At 40.2% G+C, this 23,806-nt stretch overlaps 1 protein-coding gene across 1 annotated transcript; it reads left to right on the forward strand.

Moving 5' to 3' along the window:
• Window positions 1-432: 432 nt before the first annotated feature.
• Window positions 433-8,012, forward strand: LOC137256256 (protein SPMIP7-like). Its single transcript, XM_067793988.1, has 9 exons — window positions 433-996; window positions 1,413-1,468; window positions 1,692-1,783; window positions 2,245-2,383; window positions 3,543-3,610; window positions 5,160-5,201; window positions 5,894-6,001; window positions 6,792-6,902; window positions 7,624-8,012. The coding sequence occupies exons 1-9, from the start codon at window positions 462-464 to the stop codon at window positions 7,748-7,750; spliced, it is 1,278 nt and encodes a 425-aa protein (XP_067650089.1). The 5' UTR covers window positions 433-461; the 3' UTR covers window positions 7,751-8,012.
• Window positions 8,013-23,806: the final 15,794 nt, after the last annotated feature.

The raw sequence follows: 23,806 nt of genomic DNA on the forward strand, positions 1-23,806 counted from the left end.
TCTTCTGTGAATGTGTATGTTTGTCATCAATACCGACTGAAACATCTACACATAATTTCCAATACAATATTCCGTGTGGAAAACACTATATCGATCGACGCGAAAATATGAAAAGTAACGAAAGCATGGATTTCCTTTAAAGATCAAGACATTATCTCGTGTGACTTTTTGTGTGAAAGAGCTTTAGTAAATTGTCGAACCTGTTTACAAAATCAGAGTTTGATTACAAACTACTGTGGGCCGAGTGTTACCATATTTGGAAGTTTCCGGACGGTATCATAGCGACGGTGTAGTTTACAGTCGTTCGGAAACATGGCGGCCTCCACATGAAAACAAGCACCAGCTCTCCGTGGTCGCTTAGTTTAGTTGGCGTTATTGTTAATCAAAAACACAACAACAGATTGTGGTATCTTGTTTTCTTTTCTCAGAATCGGAAGGTTGGGAGCGAGTAAGAAGACACAATGACAGAGGTTTTGGAGGCAGGGCTTGTTTTGTCTGACTCGAATTTTAGGGCACGACCTAACTTTAGAACATATTTGTCTTCTGATGCCAGTTTAGGGGGTAATGCTGTCAGGCAAATTGAAGAAAAAAGACGAGCCCGACAAATGAAATTTCCAAGTCTCAGGGGTAAGCGTGATTACGATTCCTTTCAGGAGAGCACAAAAGAAAATGGAGCATTTAAAAAATGGAATGATGACGGTGACTTTCGAGCACCTGCTCCGTACAGAAGCTGTGATAACATCTTGGACCCTGTGTCTGGCTTTGTGAGTGTAGGAGGTGATGTTGATAGGAATACTGGACATACTCAGATACGATCTCTTGTTCAGCTCAACGACACACCAAATTCAGGTACACCGAAAGGAAAGAATTCAGACAGAGTCAGTGACCCAGCTGCCCCTCCTGAGCTTCGGAGATCTCATACCTATGCACCCGGTGCCCCGACTCCATGGAACAGCAGGAAGATATCTGATGCTTGGATACGAGCTCAACTCGGAGGTAAACCAATGATTTTGTTTGTAGCAGATATAACTGCAACCTTAACATATAAAACAGATCTGATTATGTCATGTATATAATTCTTATCATAAGACCAAATACATATTTATGGTTGATACCTTGATGTCCATGAAATGATCCTTTTTACCACTATGATTAGCTACGAAGAGTCGTTTTCATATTACGGAAGAAGTCAACTTCATAACAAGAGAGAATGATTTCTGCCATTTAGGTAGTTGACGAGTTACTTCTAGTACACTAAATGGTTTTATGTAAACCTAATCTTCAGCTGTATTTAAGTGTCTCTGCATTTCTGATGAAGAAATACATTAGCTAATTTGTAAAAGATTTTCATGAAATTAAGAAAATAACTTTAATACTGTTGATGTAAAATGAACATGACTGCTGCTCTGTAGGATGGACAAGTGATTACGACCCCAGGAAAACACCCCCAGAAGAACTTCGCTCAAAGGTATTTATGACAAGAATAGTAGACATGACAGTTTAAGACATAATCGAAATAAACTACAGTTTAAAATAATTGATTAAACTGTTGTGTTGTTTAGGAATATGAAAAAGGTGTCAGCTGCAAATAAGGATATGGTAATACCTAAAGTTATATTTGTGAATATTAAGATATATGGAATAAGTTAGAACGTTTCTGTTAGAGTTTTTTGCTGTTGGTTGGTTTTCAGTCGATGTTTGTAGCCAAGCCTCCATCAGAACTCAGTAAAGGAGGTAGAGACCACCTGGCTCTTAGGTACATGTATGGATCTTCCACTCAGAGGTCAGTCAAGCACTTGTTTTATATTTAGTTAAGTCATGTATTTAATATTTTTATGTTTACTGATCTCTGAAATTAAAGTTCCTCTTCGTAATTTATAAAATACATTATTCCGTTTTAGCTATGTTTTCCTGTCAACTTTGGATCTGTGAGAGTAGAGTTTATGCTATTGAACACCATCAGATATTTGATGTGGCCATGAGTCTGTAAACCTAAAAATACATTGATAGGAAATCAAATTGCTTGCATGTTCTTTTCAACATGATGATAATTGTTTTTATCATTCCTTCATATATACGCAACAGTCTTCTAAACTTTTCAGTCTCTTGGAAAATGTATGAGTCCTTATTTACTTAAATGTCACCATACTGAGTAGTGACTGTAATTAATTGAACTTGCCTGATGAAAAGAATTTATGCTCGGTCTTATGACTAGTGGCTAAATTGATGGCCTTGTATTTTCAGAGGCTATGAGGAGCTGCCATGGGACTCCATGCTGGCCCCCAAGATGTGGCAACCTGTCTCCACCATGGAGCACAAACCGGACATGATCTCACAGCGATGGAGCTTGAAGAAATATGACCCTGCTGCTCAAGAGTGGCAGGTGGGAGATCTGTAGATAATGTACTGTAGTGGTTGTATTAGAGGGTGTATAAGTGGTTGTGTTTGTGCAAGGCTTTGCGTTTTCACAATATTAATGAGTCTGATGCTTATTTTAATGCTACATATGATTCTTATCTGAAACAAGTCCCCAACCCTAACCCTAACCCTAACCCCAACCCCAACCCAAACCCCAACCCCAACCCTAGCCCTGTCCCAACAGTGAGTTTACTGATTTTTTCCCTAAATTTCATAAGTGTATGAGAAACAAAAATAGAAATCACTTTTACAGTTACAAACTCAAATAGTGTATTGTCACTTAATCATGCTCACCATATATTGCTAAGAATAGGGAGTGGTGGGGTAGCCCAGTGGTTAAAGTGTTTGCTCATCATGCTGAAGACCTGGCTTGATTTTCCACATGGCACAATAAGTGAAACCCATTTCTGTTGTCCCCCACCATGTCCCCCACCATGATATTGCTGGTATATTGCAAAAAGCAGCGTAAAATCCAACTCTCTCATTCCTGAGAATAAAATATTTCTGTGAACACATTACTCATTGGTAATAGGGAACAAGCAGATCTGTGAAACAAGAAGTTACATTAGTGTTGCCTTGATTCAAACTTTGATACTTTAAAAGTGTCAATATGGGTATACATGACAATGTGCGATTCAACCAAACTTAGACCTGATTAAAATAATCACTCTGTAAAAAATTTGCTACATCCTTCATAGTTTCAGCATGAAAGATATTATTTTTTACGTCAGCTATGGTTTATAATGAAGATAAGTCTAATTTCAGAAAGGACATTTAAAAACTGCCCTTTGTAATATAATATCATGCACATTAACTTGCATAAAGTTATGGTCTGTTCCAAAAAGATGCTTTGTAGTTTGAAAAAATCCACATTGCTCATTTCTGCACCAACCTCTCCCCAGTAAAGTCTCTTTTCCATGTTTCCTATCTCCCTAAAACTGGAACTGAAGTTAGGCCAAACTTTGTTTAACAGGTGTTTCACACTTTCACATATCAGCTACATAAACTGTTGAGATATACATGAAAAATCTTTTCATTTTCCTGAGTTTCGAAAGTCCTAGAGTACATGTGATTGCTTTTAAATCATAAGTGTGTGATTATATTCTCGCATATTGTGTTGCTAGGCAACTGGTCGAGGCTGGGACATGTTTCAGACAAGGAAAGGATATTACAAAGAGGAACCATATGTCTTGTAAGTGTTCAACTTCATAAAAGGAATCATATGTCATCCTTGAATGGAAGGGTGTGATTTGGTATGAGCCTGTCATAAAACAAACTAAAAGGGATATTTTATTTGTGTGGTGTTGAATCCATGTTCTGTCACTTTGTGTTGGTGGATCCGTGTTCTGTAACTGTGTAGTAGTGGATCTGTGTTCTGTCACTGAGTACTGATGGATCCATGTTCTGTCACTGTGCAGTTGTCAATCCGTGTTCTGTCACGGTGTAGTGATGCATCCATGTTCTGTAACTGTGTAGCTGTGGATCCGTGTTCTGTCACTGTGTAGTGATGGATCCATGTTCTGTCACTGTGTAGTTGTGGATCCGTATTCTCACACTATGTAGTGATGGATCCGTGTTCTCACACTGTGTAGTGATGGATCCGTGTTCTGTCAATGTGTAGTTGTGGGTCCGTGTTCTGTCACTGAGTAGTGGTGGGTCCATGTTCTGTCACTGTGTAGTTATGGATCTGTGTTCTGTCACTGTGTAGTTGTGGATCCGTATTCTCACACTGTGTAGTTGTGGATCCATGTTCTTACACTATTTAGTGATGGATCCGTGTTCTCACTGTGTAGTAATGGATCCATGTTCTGTCACTGTGTAGTTGTGGATCCGTATTCTCACACTGTGTAGTGATGGATCCATGTTCTCACACTGTATAGTGATGGATCCATGTTCTGTCACTGTGTAGTTGTGGGTCCGTGTTCTGTCACTGAATAGTGATGGATCCGTGTTCTGTCACTGTGTAGTTGTGGATCCGTATTCTCACACTGTGTAGTTGTGGATCCATGTTCTCACACTATGTAGTGATGGATCCGTGTTCTCACACTGTGTAGTGATGGATCCATATTCTGTCAATGTGTAGTTGTGGAAACATGTTCTCACTATGTAGTGATGGATCCATATTCTGTCACTGTGTAGTTGTGGATCCATGTTCTCACTGTGTAGTGATGGATCCATATTCTGTCACTGTAGTTGTGGATCCGTGTTCTGTCACTGAGTAGTGGTGGGTCCATGTTCTGTCACTGTGAAACGGTGGATCCAAGCCCTGTAAAAGTGTAGTGGGGGATCTAGACAGGGTTACCTCCAGTGTGTTAATGAATTGTTTGATTCCATTTTAAGTGTGACTCAGGTGCCATGTGGTTTGGGTCATAGTACATGTTAAGTCAATGGTTTGCTTGTCCAGTTTTCTTTATGTATTGTTCATAATGCACAGTAATACAACCCAAATAGTGTTAAGTGAGATGTGACTGAACATTTGCTCATAGTCATTTTATTCACACATTCATGGTGTTAGTGTAAAGGCACTTCGAGCAGTATCTCCGGAATATCACAGATTGTTAGCAAGATAAGAGGAGGAAAGAAGTGGTGCAGCTCAAACATTTATAGTCTATGTAAAACTGAAGAGCTCTAGTGGAGTGCTTACAAACCAAGATCATAATCAAGACGAAACCTTTTTGAAAGTCTAAATAGATAATGATTATAATGTTGACTGAGATAATGAACTTTGTTTGTTTGTGTAGCTGCAGTGCAAATCCTCGAGCTGACCAGATTCCATCTTATGGGTAAGTCATGCAGTCTCAGACAACAGAATACCCCAAGTCCAAACCTTTCATGTTTTATGGTTTACAGGCTTACATATCTTTCCACTAGGCCAGACAAATGTTTTTATTTTCTTTTTATCAGATATGCTGGTCATATTTTTTCAAGAGTAAGAAAACAAGACATTTTCCAAAAACATGCTTATGTTTGTATTGGCCAAAAATATAAACTTGCAAGAAAATTTCTCTCAGACTGTTTTTGCCCAATGTACACTTCATAAATTGCCAAAAGTAACATACTTTTACAAAAAAATAGAAGGAATATTCCTTTGACTGGTGATGTGTTTTTTTTGCCTCCTGCCTTTAGGCTTTTTGAAAATTAAAATCCATAAAAACGTGAAATAAAATTGGTGTTTCATGTTATGTCAAACTACTATCTAATGGGGTGTTTTTAATGGGTACTTGGTGGTGATATGGGTATAACGAGCCTCTTGCAACCTATGCTTGTAGAACACTGAGACAATATAGAAATGCATGTGTTAACTTCTTATATTACCGTATATACCCATGTATAATGCGACCCCCTCTACACCCCTTCAGAATCGAGGATAAATCATGTACCTTGTGTATAAGGCGACCATGGATGAAGCACGTCACTGGCACCAATAAAAAAGTGTTTTCTCATGTAACATTTTTCTGTTGCATTGTCTCCACAGAGGCTGTGTTGGTGCCAAGAACCTTGAGGAGATAGACAATGCAAGAGAACCATTCCAGCCCTTCACTGTCAAGAGAGTTACCATTCCTCGGCCTGTAGAAACTGGACAGTGAGTGATAGCATGGTTTTACTTTTGTGTCAGTATTCCATGGGTTAGAATAAAGATTTTATGGAAGTCAACTTCTTTATTATTGGAACACAATGTTTCGGAGTTAATGCTTACTCCTTCATCATCATCCACCCGATCTTCATCATCATCCACCCGATCTTCATCATCATCCACCCGATCTTCATCATCATCCACCCGATCTTCATCATCATCCACCCGATCTTCATCATCATCCACCTGATGAAGGAGTAAGCATTAACTCCGAAACATTGTGTTCCCGTAATAAAGATGTTGATATCCATAAAATCTTCATTCTTATGTATTTCACTTCTAAATGCCTTTTAAAGATCCCATGGGTTGTTCAAGTTGTCAAATATACAACTGAAGACAGAAGACACTATGTCTTTTTATGGAATAACAAGTCATTTTTGAGAAGTTCATTCCTTTCATCATACAAAGCAAACCATGTTACATAACACCCATCATTACATAGTTTGGCCCAGAAAAGTTGCACGAAATGATGTTCTACCCAGCAATTTCTGTTGGTCAGTAATTTCCCAAATTTACCATGGTTAGATTATCAAGTTCATGCTCTGGCTGAATCTGTCATTTAACTAATAGCTTCATTAGTATAGATGTTGCTTGTGACATGTACCAAAATTATTTGTTATCAGAGAGAAGCACTTCTCTATCTACCTATTTTTTTACCTAATATACACTCCCCATTTCCCTATCCAGACCTGGCAATGCAAGATACAGCTGATCTCAATCATTTACTTTTTACTTGTAGTCGACCAAACATACCCGGCTACACAGGCTGCACACTGTACCAGGGAACATACAGCCCTGCCCACTCCAGACAAGTTGCCAGTGCCTTGCCCACCACTACCGACATACACAAGTAAGTCAGCATATAGTTGTCTCCCTTTGCCTTCACAAGTAAGTCTGTGCAACATACAGTTATCTCCCTTTGTATCCATTATTATGGAAGAACATGAGTAAGCCTGTGTGGCATAGAGTACTGTGTTTATTTTCCTTGTGATATATCAGGTGTTGTTTAAGTGTTTGCTTGTAATGCTGAAAACTCCGGTTCGATTTTGCACATGGTTGCAATGTGCACCCATTTCTGGTGTCTCTTTCAGTGTCATATTGCTGGCATATTGTTAACAGTGGTGTAGAACCAGACTCAATCAGTCTCTTTATTATGATGATGGTAAATAACTGTGTCTGTGTCATACAGTTGTCTCGTTTGCCTTCTTTATGATATGGTCAAAGTTTGACAAATATTATTCTTAATAGCTGATAATGACAATGATACAAACGTATACTCAGGTTGGAATTGGCCTTAAATTTTGACTGTCTATGAAATTGTGCAAAAATGTTTGCAAAATCCTTGATTTTCGTTAACTCAGTTATTTCTTTTTTGTAAAACATATTTCTTGTAATTACCACTGAACTCAACAGCTGTAAGTCATGAAATGAATACTATTCATGTACTAAGATTTAGACCTGAATAGTGTATTTCGCTGTTGAAAGGGAGCCATTTTCACACTGAAATACAATGAACATGTTTTAATTCATCTGTTAGAAATCTTAGGTCATGATTTACAACTTTGTTTCAGGTCTAAGCCAGTGTCCCCGAATAAATCTGAGTTCAAGCGAAACTCTCACATGTCGAAGATGGTGACAACAGTGCCACCATGCAACCCTTTCAACAGTGTAGAGAAGGAGATGGTGACTGTCAGTTAAAGGGTTAACCATGCAACCAACGTCTGGCACATTCATGACCTAACTTTATGTAACCAGTTCACTTATATCTTAGGTATCATCACAAACCTCTCAGCTTGTTGTTATGACGACCGACTGTACGTCCAGTATTCTGAAATCCCATTCCCATTCAAATCAACTCTTCAACAAGGTGAGACTACACTCAGTGGCAGTTTAAGTTATTTTAGAAAGTTTTACTGACACTTACTGTTGAAGAAATACAACTGAAAATTCCACATTTTGTTAATTGACTCAATAGGGCTCAGTACGAGAAATAGCCACTGGCCAGCTAGCTGGTGGCTAGTATGAATCCAGACAGGCCAGTAAATCTTGAGTGACTGGCCCGAATGGTAAGTGGTAATTTTCATGTGGTCATTTTTTAAATATATCACTCTCTCTGACTTGTTAAGTTATAATACACTTTAAATCATGCAAGGTTATGACCTGATAAAAATATTCATCATATTGGCAGCTTAATAAAGAAACCTGTGTCTACATTCAAATTTTGGGAAGGGAATGATTTATGGGCAAGTAACCTTAAGGCATAGTTAGCCTGACGCATAGCAAATTTGGGAAACTTATTTCGCCTGCTGATTGGGTTACACACATTAGGAGTGAGTGAGTGAGTTTAGTTTTACACCGCCACACATCAGGAGACAGGGTTGCTGAGGACTGAGACAAGCAGATGCCCAGCAGTTTGACAGTTTTAATCCATGTGGGACTAACCGACAATGTACGTCTATTCCTGACATTGAGACTATTTTGTAAGTTCAGTTACCGATTTGGTCAGATTATATATATATGATCCTTTGCTCCACATTGAGTGTTTTCTTATTGATTGCCAGGTGAAAGTATATGATCAGCTGGCTTAACTCATACACAGTATAGGGTCAGTAAGGTAGCCCTGTGGTTAAAGTGTTTGCTTGTCATGCTGGAGACCTGGGTTCGAGTGACCAGATGGGTACAGTGTGTGAAGTCCATTTCTGCTGTCATGATGTTCGGATAGTAAAAGTAGCATAGCACCAAACTCACTCACTCACTCACTCACTGCAGATTAGCTGGCAAGCCCTAACGTAACATGCTAGTTTCCATAGCAACTGATCATGATACAACTCAAACACTGTTTTTGTTGCATGCTCACTCAGTCATGGCTTTGAGATGAATGAAAGATGTGACAGATGAAATAATACAAACCTATTTTGTGATGGCTATTCAAATATCAGCAGGAGATATTTCAACTAGAAGTGTACAAATACTTTTGATTAATATTTTTCTTTAACATTTGTATCTGTGCATACATCAAGTACAGCTTCAACATTTGTAATATTGTTTGACAAGTATATTTATGTGAATAATGAAAATGTTCATGATATATTTGCCTGGAATGTTTGGTTGTATATGTCCCTTGTATGGAAGGTTTGTGATACATACAGTATAGATGTTGCTATGCCGTGTTTAACAGTACATGCTCTGTTTGTGTTTATATTAAAAATGTGCATTTACTTGGAAATATGTTCTAATTTTACATTTAGATACGTTTTTAAATTGTGGACATGGTCTTGTTTCAACACAAAATGGAGTACTTCCAAACAAAGGACAAAACTTATGAGGGCTCAAACCTCTATCCCTTGATACGTCAGTTGTTGAATGAATGGTGATTGATGTATGCTTATATCAAAATTAATCTCAAATTTCGCTTTTGTATGAGATGAATTTTGACTGGCCTAGAATCTTACTTAGAGACTGAGGAACGGTGTGTATGAATAATACCCTGGGAGTTTGATTTTGTTTCAACAGGATGCAGAAACTAATTAAAAAACCCAACAATATGATATCAATGTATATATTAGATGGGACAGTGGAGTAGGGGACTGGTTAAAGCATGTGCCTCTCATGCCAAAGATCCTGGTTAGATTCCCATATGGGTAGAATGTGTGAAGCCCATTTCTGGAGTGTTTCCACCTCTCTCTCCCTCTCCCCCCTCTCTCTCTCTCTTTCTCTCTCACTCTCTCTCTCTCCCTCCCTCTCTCTCTTTTTCTCTCTCCCTCTCTCCCTCTCTCTCTCTCCCTCCCTCCCTGCTGTCTGCTTCCCTAGGCTCTGCTCCGGCTCTAACAGACACACACAGCCTCCCCACTCCTCATGCTGCTGTACTGACTCATGTCAAGGGAGTTATAGCCATGTAAGGACATGATACAAGAAGCAGCTTTCAGAGGCTTGACTGCAAAGTAACTAATATATAACATACATCGATGAGATTTTACTTGTATATACAGGGTTGTATTCTTGTGTATATTTTCTTTTATATAAAATACTGACAGGGTTATACAGTTTCTAGGTTTGTAAGGATGTCAATGAAAATCTATGTTTTAACAGAAGTCATTACTTTAGTGTAGACTCATGTGCTTTTATTCATTTTTACATATGTTTCTATTCATATTCACCAAACACTGTGATATTCACTGTACAGTTTATTTTCTGTAAATAGTTTATTAGCTTCATTATTTATTTGTGCAATTTGTGGATGTTTGTGAACATTTTGTTGGAACTGTCACATTCCTATGTCAGGGAATATCTAATATGCTGCCTGTGTCAGTATCACACCTAGGCTCCTTGGTAATAAGGCTTTATATTATCTAGCCAATCAAATGCTTTATATTATCTAGCCAATCAAATGCTTTATATTGTCTAGCCAATCAAATGCTTTATGCAGAAATGTACTCAAGTTAGAGATCATTTTCTGTAGACAGGCTTGTTCAGGGTTGCAGTGTCTGAAATATTTGAGAGGCTAATATCTGGATATAGTTGTAGAAATTCATAATCAGTATTACACTGGATTGTATGCACTGAAGCAGAAATGTGTGGTTAATGTTTCATCTGTAATTAACAGAAAAGTAGAATTAACTTGTCATTGAAGTCAAACTGTTATATTTTACCCGTTTCAGCTAATAATTTTGACAATTTTGCCGGGAAGTTTTGAAACTGTAAACCATTCTCGATAATGCATGGTCATTTATCTCCTTTGTGTTATGATAAGACCCCTGGATAATTTAAAACTATAGCTTCCTGTATATACCCTTATCTTAACAGAATAGGAAGGTGAAACACTGAGGATGTCTGTGTTAAAGGAAGAATTTATGACTTGGTATTTATAATATCATCACTCTTTGAAACCCAGATGTTTTTGCTTGATATGCTGTTTCGTGATAAGACAGTAGTGTTATGATTCACTTTTCAAACATGAATTTGTTCCAAGTTTGAAAAATATATATACATGTACAGAAAATAATAATTTTATCAATGATATAGAATTATTTAAGTTTCACATCTAACCAAACACATCATATTGAGGTTTTTGTGCACCAAGTGCTTTAACTAACAGTGTTTATATTAAACTCTTACACATATATATATTGTATGTTTGATGTAGCAACAAAATTTTGTAACATCTCGAGATTTGATTTTGCATGCGAACTATTACTGAATTATATTAATAATAATAATAATTTGATTGTTCCCCAGCGCTTTCCATCTCCACTTTAGGACCTGTGTCTGTTTTTGGCTTGTCTGTCATGCGTTTATCAGGAATGTTTTGGTACATTACAACTGGAGACAGATGAGATAAAACTCAGCAATAGTCAAGCTATGTCTTTAAAAGCATAACACTGGACCACAATATCAGGTGATTGGCATCACAAGCATTCATCCACCAAAGTGAGATATGATTACATGCCGTCAACCAAATCACTGCTCACGACAAGCTGATCTATGAGATTGCCCTGATAATCACCATAGCTGCAAGGGTATTTTTACCCAGAGGGATACAGCGGATTCCCAGAAGAGTGGTTCCCCTTTTGAACAGACACTAATGTCAACCTATCATGTGTCTGATGATTTGGGGACTTAGCATGGTCTGCAAACCCCCTCAAAGGCTCTGTTTTTGTAAATCCTGGAAGCGCCTCTTGTACTGTGTGATATTGTTGTGTTGCCACCTTGTTATCAGTATTATTTGGATGAGACCTATATACTCCATGCTCATGTTTTGATTGGCATTTATTTCTAGATATCCAGTGATTGTTGGATCTCCCAATCAGTATTAGTAGCTCAGAGGGAGGCTTTTTACTACAACACCTGCTTGTTGTATTATTGACTGATTGTGGTTGAATTTGAATAATAAACTTTTTACATAAGTAAGCATGTCTGTTGTTTGCTGGGGGCTCCCTCAGTTCAGTAGTGTTCCAGGTATTGTTTGCTGGGGGGCTCCCTCAGTTCAGTAGTGTTCCAGGTATTGTTTGCTGGAGGCGCTCCCTCAGTTCAGTAGTGTTACAGGTATTGTTTGCTGGGGGTGCTCCCTCAGTTCAGTAGTGTTACAAGTATTGTTTGCTGGGGGCGCTCCCTCAGTTCAGTAGTGTTCCAGGTATTGTTTGCTGGGGGGCTCCCTCAGTTCAGTAGTGTTCCAGGTATTGTTTGCAGGGGCGCTTCCTCAGATCAGTAGTGTTCCAGGTATTGTTTGCTGGGGGCGCTCCCTCAGTTCAGTAGTGTTCCAGGTATTGTTTGCTGGGGGCGCTCCTCAGTTCAGTAGTGTTCCAGGTATTGTTTGCTGGGGGCGCTCCCTCAGATCAGTAGTGCTCCAGGTATTGTTTGCTGGGGGCGCTCCCTCAGATCAGTAGTGTTCCAGGTATTGTTTGCTGGGGGCGCTCCTCAGTTCAGTAGTGTTCCAGGTATTGTTTGCTGGGGGCGCTCCCTCAGATCAGTAGTGCTCCAGGTATTGTTTGCTGGGGGCGCTCCCTCAGTTCAGTAGTGTTCCAGGTATTGTTTGCTGGGGGCGCTCCCTCAGTTCAGTAGTGTTCCAGGTATTGTTTGCTGGGGGCGCTCCCTCAGATCAGTAGTGCTCCAGGTATTGTTTGCTGGGGGCGCTCCCTCAGATCAGTAGTGTTCCAGGTATTATTTATTATTTTTTTATCACAGGCTATTTATAAAGCACACATATCCACGCACTAGTGCTTGCTCAAGGCAAGCAGCACATGCAGTACCCTGGATGTCAAAGCAGTTAATGGCATTAAAGATAACACAATTCATTCTGCTGGAACACACACGATTTATGGTTTTGAAGTTAACTTATTGAATACTGGTAATGTTGCAGAGATGGCAAGATGGTGCAGCCTAGTGTATGGAATCTTTGAACATTGTCACTTTGATAGGTAAGCTCTACACACAAATTATAATTAGTGAAACCCTACTTGTAACTTTACATGCAGGGTCATGTTGGGACGACATTTTTGGTCCGGAAAGGCGGAAAATCTGTTAACGCGTGGGCGTAGATACATGATTGTGTATCTGATTTCGAATGTACGGACTTGGAATTACATATTCATAAGAATAAAAACAGTGAGAGTGTCTCGTTTATCAGGGGCATGATTACTTCCTAAAACAATTTAAGGCACTGTACCATACTTTGAATTACAAATATAGAGCTAAACAAACATTTGTTTGCAGTTATCTTTAACCCCGAGAGCTGGTTAGTAAGAAGTGGACACAGGCCAGCAAACGATGTCATGCTGGCTCAATGTTCCGCTTTCGTTGTTACCGCATCTATTTCGTCAACTCCTATTTACCTTGTCAGGACGTTGTTGTCTGACTTTATGATACCCCAATGTTAGTTCGCCACAAGGTTGAAGTTATCTGATGCTAACCTGGTTTACTTGTGACTGTCTTGACGTTTCATTTAGCGTTAGAAGCTGAATAGTTTTTACGAGTAGTGAACAGTACATTCGTCAATTCGCATGTTGTTTTGGCCGTGTGTGTTTCTGATGCTGTGACTGAGCAGTGAAGAAAGAATCTCAAAGCGAAGGTTTACAGAGCTCTATCGTAACACCAAGTTATAAAAAACGTTCTTATAGCAAAACGTTTCCTCGACGTAAATGTGCAACGTTATTATTACGTTGCGTCAAAGTTATAAAATCACATAATACTAAAACCGTGACAACGTCATGGCTTTGAACCAATCTAAAACCTTCCCACGGCGTTGTGAAAAATCATGTATTAGCTGGGACGAAGTCGTTGACGAAGTCGTCAACACACCAAGCAGGTTGTCACACCAGTTGCTCAGAAGACACGTGAAAACCTGAGTTGCTGCATGCCTTTCTTCAGTTGTTGCTTGATTGTTTTTGTTTGTTGCTTAACGCCGCACTAGCAATCAAAATCGAATCTGGACCAGATCTAGGGATCAACAGCATGAGCACCAATCTACGCATTTGGGATACGATCGCGTGTCAACCAAGTCAGCGAGCTTGACCACCTGGTTCCTTTAGTCGCCTCTTACGACGATCATACTGAAGACCAATTCTAACCCGGATGTTCACTGGTAGACTGTACAGAGTTGCCTTCCTGCAAAGTAACAGACTTCCATAAACATGGTTCCGATCCACGATGACGACAACGATGATGATTAAAATCATTTTATTATGATTTACTGACTTAAATAAACGAATGCAGCAAAGATTGTTCAAGTGATACAGGTACTGGAGGTACCAAACCATGGACACCCATGACAATAGGAAGCCAGTTGACAGTTTACATCAATGACATATTTATTATATGTTTGATAGGCATTTAGGAGTTTACAGGGTAATACAAGACAATATGGATGCGCAACTTCCTTGTTATTCACACATGGCGTTTCTGGGCTGATACTTGCCCCTTCATCAGGTAAAGTATTAGGCAAGTACTAGCCCAGAAATGTCTTGTGTAAGTGATAATTAAGTCGCATAGCAAACGTTTTGTATATCTATCATACTTTTTCTGAATGTTGCCAATCACACTGCTGTCAAAAGGGACAGAAAACCCAATAAATATAACGTGAATCCTTTCGTTGGCTTCACACAAAAAGATGTGTTGTGATAATATTTCTGGGCCTATTCCAAAGATGTTAAAGCACCCATTTCCTTGACGCACTGGATACACCTTCAGTGCCGTGCCATGGGTGACCTCGGGGTGAAAGCCACAGGTATGGCATATAGACGGCAATAGTAGTTATGCCATAGCTTCCTTTTACCACTGATTTCTTGCTAGGAAGTACACCTTATACTCACTTATAGTGTGATCTAGCCCCAACACTTGTAAAGTAAAATCAGGGTTGGAATTGCTCTAGCTGACTGCTACATACAAGATATTCTATATTTCATGTATGTGGCTAACCACACTGTCATTCCAGCTGGGAGCCTGTGACCATTACGCAAGTCAATCTGGTCAAGCTCGCATAAACGGTCACGCTCCCTGAAAAACACCAATACGTACGTGTGTTAACCTTACATCACAGAGTCGACACACATGGTCAGTCGGACTGTGCAATAAGGGTCAGTTAGGCAATACAGCAACATACTTTAAGGTAACTTAAATAATATCTCAGCTATCCAGGGTCACCACCCATATAACCCTGACAACCTGGAATATTGTGGAATAATAATAGGAAATCAAAAGCTTCAGCTATGTAATTAAGGTTACCTCACTCTGCCTTCGCCGAATAAACGACGCCACAACTCAGCAGCGTTTGATGTTCTTCAAGGTGCCAGCCAGTCTTGACCGTTCTACTGTTACTAATTCCCCTCAAACCTAGCACCTCATCCAAAGATCCAATCCGGCAATGGATGCCCTACGTCAGCTGGTGAGAGGATTCATCATACTACTTCAAACGCCTCGAACTTGTCAGTACCAGCCTCAGTCAATACCCCAGCAACATCAGCCATGTCCCATCTACAATTACCACGCTATACTGGAACACAAGACGCCACTACATGGTAGGCAGACTATGAATCATTGACAAAGCTGAAACAAGCCTCCGACCAAAAGGCTTGCCTAATGCTTCCTTCCTTGAAGGCCCAGCAAAACATTGGCACCAGTCACAGTCGGACGAACACAAGTCCGACCTGAGGGAAGTGAAGCTAGCCCTTCTGGAACGGTTCGGCAGGTCAGGTCATTTTGATCTCATGACTTTGTCATGAGTCAGACAACAATGGAGACTGTATAAAATTACCTCAGCAGGATGCAAGAGGCCACACTAGAAGTAGACATCCCCTGCAAACTGTTGGTAGCCATTGAAGTCAACAGACTTCTACCATCACTCAAGCGGTGGGTGTTTAACTAGGATCCCAAATCCATGGAAGAAGTCCGCCACCATGACCAGTTCGGCAAGAAGGCAAAAGAAAGTACCCTGTCCTCTCAAGTGAACTTGGTCAATCATGTTGACAGACTGGCCTTGTGAAGACCCTCTTGAAAGTCGGACAGGAACAGACAGTAGCTGCAACAACTCCTGATCCCATGCCAGCACAAAGGAAGAGATCACACCAGTTCCTAAACTATCAGCAAAACCAGCATCGACCTTACCATCAAAATAGGCATTTTCATTATAACCAACCCCACCATGTACAGTCAGCGCCGCCTAACCAGTCAAATTACCCAGTCATCCACCCCATTCATATCAACCAAATTTCCAAACTCGCTGAACAAATCCCAATACCAGGTGCAGGTTCATGTCAGGATCGCACCCGTTGCCCCAATTTTAGAACACATTGCGAATTCTGTGTCAGATATGGACACCCTCGTTCCCTATGTATGTCTAAGGTAAATCAGCATAGTTTCTCGAAGTTCCAGCACCACACAAAAAAATAAACCCTAAACCGTTAAAGTCCAGAACATCAGTCAGTGCGAATAAACCTATCCCTAATTCTAATACAGGGTAACCAGTAGATACTTGTAGTCACATCCAGAACAAATATCTTTAGTTACCTCCCTTACCAAAAATACCATCCAGATCAAGGTCAAACAGGTTAAAACTACAGTCTTGGTAGGTACAGGTGCTACAGTTAGTTGTATTCACATGGAATTCCTTCACAAAATAGGAATTTCAGTGTCTGATTTACAACAGTCTGACTTAACTGAGAGATTAGGTGTAGGTGGCGAATGACATCGTGTCCTTGGGTCAGCTACCCTTGATATCATGTTAAGTATTCTCAAACATTTCATGTCTTTTCCTCATTACATCATACTGTCATCCTTCACATGGAAGTTTTGCAGACTAACAAAGTTACCATAGATCTGTCAACACGAACAATCAGTCTTCATGATGGCTGATAAATGGTGAATGACTTAACCTGGTTTACACCCATCGCTGTACTGTCCAGCAGCACGTCGCCATCAACAAAGTCAACCTCAATACCCAAGTGGGCACCAAGTACCTCAGACACCATAAACTTGTTTTAAAGTTGGGTGTCATATGTTGGGAACAAATTTACAAAATGCCAAATGCAGGCGTTATAGTATATAGAGGATACTAAACGACCTTCCGTGTAATTTCACAGAAGCGAGTTTAGTATTCTCTTTATTACTTCCAACACGAACTGATCTTAGAAACTGCGACTACAGTGTGAGGACTCCCACTTTTCCACGAGTCAAACAAGGCCCACTGCGATAGTGGCATCAGCATTACGGCGCCTTTGCAATATTCCAGCAATATCATAGCAGGGGACACCAGAAATGGTCTTTACACATTGTACCTGCGTGGGGAATCGAACCTGGATCTTCAGCGTCATGAACGGGCGCTTTAGCCTCAAGGGTATCCCCACCGTCCCCATGACGCTGGGGATAGTCAAGGATCATAATCTGACCAATTCTGGAATTACTAGGCTACCTCAACGCCCAAGTAACAATATATAAATACTTTTAAAAAAGAAGTGGGAGAACTACTTAAGCATATTAGGGCCACGGTGAAAATGTTTTTGGTGTCACTGTCTCCTACGTAGGACTTAGTATCTGCCACGTAGTACTTAATATATCCTTTTAAAGGTTCGGATTATGAAGTGTGGTTATTAAATTCAGAAATGTTTGGTTATGCAGGACGTTAGGTAGCAGAAATGCACGTGTGTTACGTTTGGGTGACGTGGACCTTGATCTAATTGCAGTTATGAGTGTCCTCTTTCTCTCTCTCTCTCACACACACACAGATACACACACGCACGCATATACACCGACAGAGGAGGGGGAAAAAGTTTCTGATATAAAATTCTCGTCCTACGAAAGTTTTGCTTGTCTTCATATGAAGCTAGGTTGGATCAGATATAACGCTCGTTTGCGGTTTAATTTTTCGTAATGGTTTGCAAGTTGACTTGACTCTGGTGGAAAAGTGTTGAATGCGGCATAAAGCAAAACGGAATTGCAAAAGACTATCATTATAGTTGTTTGTATAAGTATAAGGATATAAGAACGCATAGATTGCCACCGACAGACACGTCTGTGCACGTAGATTATGACTAATGTGCAACGACCCCTGGAATACCCAGGGCACAGAAAAATGTAACGGACTGCAACATGTAACAGTAGTAAGTTGCAGCGCGTAACAATAGGGCAAACTGAACGGGAGACAGTAAAGTACAACAGTCGGTCCAGCACATGAAAGTAATATGCAACAATTATACTACCCATCAAAGGTCTCACTTAAAACACCCACTATATGTTATATATGTATACATGGTTACAACGAAGCTGAAGTTCTCAACCAACTTGGGGGAAACAACTGCAAACATTATGCAGATTACCTGCACGAGGATGATTCATCACATTGCTGAAAAGCACGTGCAAATATCGTGCATGTGAACTGCTGCGTTTTGGTGTAAAGTGTTGATAAGAATTTGCCATTTTCACCGAGTTTAATCATTTGTTGAACGCATGACAATAATCTTGTCAAACTTACGAATTTGTTTTGTTATACATCAGTTCATGTGTAAACAGTACCTTTAAACAATATGGAATACTTTGCAAAATTTAGTTTAGAACAGTTGACTGAAGTATGCAGTTACATTTACACTAGTGAGTCTCAACGTTTGATGGGTAGTACCGTTGAACACACGAGTCTAATGGTGAAGGAAACAGTAGACTCTAAGAGTAAATGAAACACATGATAGTGGACTCTTAGAGTAAATGAAACACATGATAGTAGACTCTTAGAGTAAATGAAACACATGATAGTAGACTCTAATGGTAAATATAACACATAACTGTAGACTCTAAACTTAAGGAAAACACATGGCTGTAATCTCTAAAACAGTGACTGAAACAGTCCAAAAGGAAATGGTTTCCATGTCTGGGGGGAACTAACTTCACCATTCCAGATTAACGTATAATACCATATATCGAGCATCTCCTACAGGTGATAATAAGTCCTACGTAGTTGATAATAAGTCCTACGTAGGCGATAGTAGGTCCTACGTAGTTGATAATAAGTCCTACGTAGGAGATAGTAGGTCCTACGTAGGTGATAATAAGTCCTACGTAGGAGATAATAAGTCCTACGTAGGCGATAGTAGGTCCTACGTAGTTGATAATAAGTCCTACGTAGGAGATAGTAGGTCCTACGTAGGTGATAATAAGTCCTACGTAGGTGATAATAAGTCCTACGTAGGAGATAGTAGGTCCTACGTAGGTGATGATAAGTCCTACGTAGGTGATAATAAGTCCTACGTAGGCGATAGTAGGTCCTACGTAGGTGATGATAAGTCCTACGTAGGTGATAATAAGTCCTACGTAGGAGATAGTAGGTCCTACGTAGGTGATAATAAGTCCTACGTAGGTGATAATAAGTCCTACGTAGGAGATAGTAGGTCCTACGTAGGTGATAATAAGTCCTACGTAGGTGATAATAAGTCCTACGTAGGAGATAGTAGGTCCTACGTAGGTGATAATAAGTCCTACGTAGGCGATAATAAGTCCTACGTAGGAGATAGTAGGTCCTACGTAGGTGATGATAAGTCCTACGTAGGTGATAATAAGTCCTACGTAGGAGATAGTAGGTCCTACGTAGGTGATGATAAGTCCTACGTAGGTGATAATAAGTCCTACGTAGGAGATAGTAGGTCCTACGTAGGTGATAATAAGTCCTACGTAGGTGATAATAAGTCCTACGTAGGAGATAGTAGGTCCTACGTAGGTGATAATAAGTCCTACGTAGGCGATAATAAGTCCTACGTAGGTGATGATAAGTCCTACGTAGGTGATGATAAGTCCTACGTAGGCGATAATAAGTCCTACGTAGGAGATAGTAGGTCCTACGTAGGTGATGATAAGTCCTACGTAGGTGATAATAAGTCCTACGTAGGAGATAGTAGGTCCTACGTAGGTGATGATAAGTCCTACGTAGGTGATAATAAGTCCTACGTAGGAGATAGTAGGTCCTACGTAGGTGATGATAAGTCCTACGTAGGTGATAATAAGTCCTACGTAGGCGATAATAAGTCCTACGTAGGCGATAATAAGTCCTACGTAGGTGATGATAAGTCCTACGTAGGCGATAATAAGTCCTACGTAGGTGATAATAAGTCCTACGTAGGAGATAGTAGGTCCTACGTAGGTGATGATAAGTCCTACGTAGGTGATAATAAGTCCTACGTAGGAGATAGTAGGTCCTACGTAGGTGATGATAAGTCCTACGTAGGTGATAATAAGTCCTACGTAGGAGATAGTAGGTCCTACGTAGGTGATGATAAGTCCTACGTAGGTGATAATAAGTCCTACGTAGGCGATAATAAGTCCTACGTAGGTGATAATAAGTCCTACGTAGGAGATAGTAGGTCCTACGTAGGTGATGATAAGTCCTACGTAGGTGATGATAAGTCCTACGTAGGAGATAGTAGGTCCTACGTAGGTGATAATAAGTCCTACGTAGGTGATAATAAGTCCTACGTAGGTGATAATAAGTCCTACGTAGGAGATAGTAGGTCCTACGTAGGTGATAATAAGTCCTACGTAGGTGATGATAAGTCCTACGTAGGTGATGATAAGTCCTACGTAGGAGATAGTAGGTCCTACGTAGGTGATAATAAGTCCTACGTAGGTGATGATAAGTCCTACGTAGGTGATAATAAGTCCTACGTAGGAGATAGTAGGTCCTACGTAGGTGATGATAAGTCCTACGTAGGTGATGATAAGTCCTACGTAGGTGATGATAAGTCCTACGTAGGTGATGATAAGTCCTACGTAGGAGATAGTAGGTCCTACGTAGGCGATAATAAGTCCTACGTAGGTGATGATAAGTCCTACGTAGGTGATAATAAGTCCTACGTAGGTGATGATAAGTCCTACGTAGGCGATAATAAGTCCTACGTAGGAGATAGTAGGTCCTACGTAGGTGATGATAAGTCCTACGTAGGTGATAATAAGTCCTACGTAGGAGATAGTAGGTCCTACGTAGGTGATGATAAGTCCTACGTAGGTGATAATAAGTCCTACGTAGGAGATAGTAGGTCCTACGTAGGTGATGATAAGTCCTACGTAGGTGATAATAAGTCCTACGTAGGCGATAATAAGTCCTACGTAGGTGATGATAAGTCCTACGTAGGTGATAATAAGTCCTACGTAGGTGATGATAAGTCCTACGTAGGTGATGATAAGTCCTACGTAGGTGATGATAAGTCCTACGTAGGTGATAATAGGTCCTACGTAGGTGATGATAAGTCCTACGTAGGTGATGATAAGTCCTACGTAGGTGATAATAAGTCCTACGTAGGAGATAGTAGGTCCTACGTAGGTGATGATAAGTCCTACGTAGGTGATAATAAGTCCTACGTAGGCGATAATAAGTCCTACGTAGGTGATGATAAGTCCTACGTAGGTGATGATAAGTCCTACGTAGGAGATAGTAGGTCCTACGTAGGTGATAATAAGTCCTACGTAGGTGATAATAAGTCCTACGTAGGCGATAATAAGTCCTACGTAGGTGATGATAAGTCCTACGTAGGTGATGATAAGTCCTACGTAGGTGATGATAAGTCCTACGTAGGAGATAGTAGGTCCTACGTAGGTGATGATAAGTCCTACGTAGGTGATGATAAGTCCTACGTAGGCGATAGTAGGTCCTACGTAGGTGATGATAAGTCCTACGTAGGAGATAGTAGGTCCTACGTAGGTGATGATAAGTCCTACGTAGGTGATGATAAGTCCTACGTAGGTGATAATAAGTCCTACGTAGGAGATAGTAAGTCCTACGTAGGTGATAATAAGTCCTACGTAGGTGATGATAAGTCCTACGTAGGTGATGATAAGTCCTACGTAGGAGATAGTAGGTCCTACGTAGGTGATGATAAGTCCTACGTAGGTGATAATAAGTCCTACGTAGGTGATAGTAGGTCCTACGTAGGTGATGATAATTCCTACGTAGGTGATGATAAGTCCTACGTAGGAGATAATAAGTCCTACGTAGGAGATAGTAGGTCCTACGTAGGTGATGATAAGTCCTACGTAGGTGATGATAAGTCCTACGTAGGAGATAATAAGTCCTACGTAGGTGATAATAAGTCCTACGTAGGAGATAATAAGTCCTACGTAGGTGATAATAAGTCCTACGTAGGAGATAATAAGTCCTACGTAGGAGATAATAAGTCCTACGTAGGTGATAATAAGTCCTACGTAGGAGATAATAAGTCCTACGTAGGTGATGATAAGTCCTACGTAGGTGATAATAAGTCCTACGTAGGAGATAATAAGTCCTACGTAGGTGATAATAAGTCCTACGTAGGTGATAATAAGTCCTACGTAGGAGATAGTAGGTCCTACGTAGGTGATAATAAGTCCTACGTAGGAGATAATAAGTCCTACGTAGGTGATAATAAGTCCTACGTAGGTGATAATAAGTCCTACGTAGGTGATGATAAGTCCTACGTAGGTGATGATAAGTCCTACGTAGGAGATAGTAGGTCCTACGTAGGTGATAATAAGTCCTACGTAGGAGATAGTAGGTCCTACGTAGGTGATAATAAGTCCTACGTAGGAGATAATAAGTCCTACGTAGGTGATAATAAGTCCTACGTAGGCGATAATAAGTCCTACGTAGGTGATAATAAGTCCTACGTAGGAGATAGTAGGTCCTACGTAGGTGATGATAAGTCCTACGTAGGCGATAGTAGGACAGTAACTGTAAGTAAATAACTTAGAAATTTAATTTTGGGTCGGTGTTGATTCCGTGCGGTAGAGCGTCTGCCTACGGATGAGAGATTTGCGGTTTCAAACCCGCTTCGGAAAACCTTTGTATTGTGACTTTAATCTTGAACGATATTTTTCAATTGATTTCAAACACTCTAGGAAGCGGTCTTACTAACGAAAAGTAAAATCTGGGAAGCGGTCTTACTAAAGAAAAGTAGAAAAGTAAAACCTGTCCCGCCAAAATAAAAACCTCAAATGCGGTTATTCTGGTAAAACAAGAGATGACCTAATATAAAGTGAGGTGTGGTGTAGGATGGTAACCTCATCTGTAAAACCTCAACGACGTTAAAGAAAACAAGAAGCTAAAGGTTAACGACCGTGACTAATGCTATCATTACAGAAATGTCCACTTCATCAACATCGTATATGTTTGTTGTTATACACTCCAGTCACCAATAAAACAGAGAGGGAGAGAGAAAGAGAGACAGAGAGAGAGAGAGAGAGAAAGAGAGAGAACTGTAATTTATTGGATTAACACTACTCGCCTGTTCACAACAGCTATTCAGGCAATATATCCCAGTTCTGTATTACAATATATACAATATCAACTGTGTTTATTGTGTTGTTGTGTCGATGTTATTAGCTGTGCAGACGGGCAGTTTTTGTCCTTACATCTGTGCGTTGTCCTCAGCTGTAAGCATTGTCCTTAATTTAATGTACACAACACCTGCTTATTGGTTTATGCGAACCGAATCACGGATGACCGCAATCAGTATTTGTATCAAAACAGGCTAGAGATAAAAGCTTTTGTAGATCTCTTCTCTCACACAGGTAGCATATATGTACCTCCCGTCATTTTCCCTGCTACACCATTGTGCCATTTAATCAGTTAACACCTTTCAGTGCCGGAAGGTCTCATTCCGGACGAGGGAGGATCTGAATAACCTCAGCAGGAAGGGGATCTGGGATCTGGAATCTGGGGTGATGGGAACAGAAGCTCTGGGTCGTCAGTGAGTGGATGATTACCTATTTGTCGTACGTCATATCTGTGTGAATACAAAATTCTTGAGCCACGTC

This window comes from Haliotis asinina, chromosome 11 (genome assembly GCF_037392515.1).
Source record: "Haliotis asinina isolate JCU_RB_2024 chromosome 11, JCU_Hal_asi_v2, whole genome shotgun sequence".
Lineage (NCBI taxonomy): Eukaryota > Metazoa > Mollusca > Gastropoda > Lepetellida > Haliotidae > Haliotis > Haliotis asinina.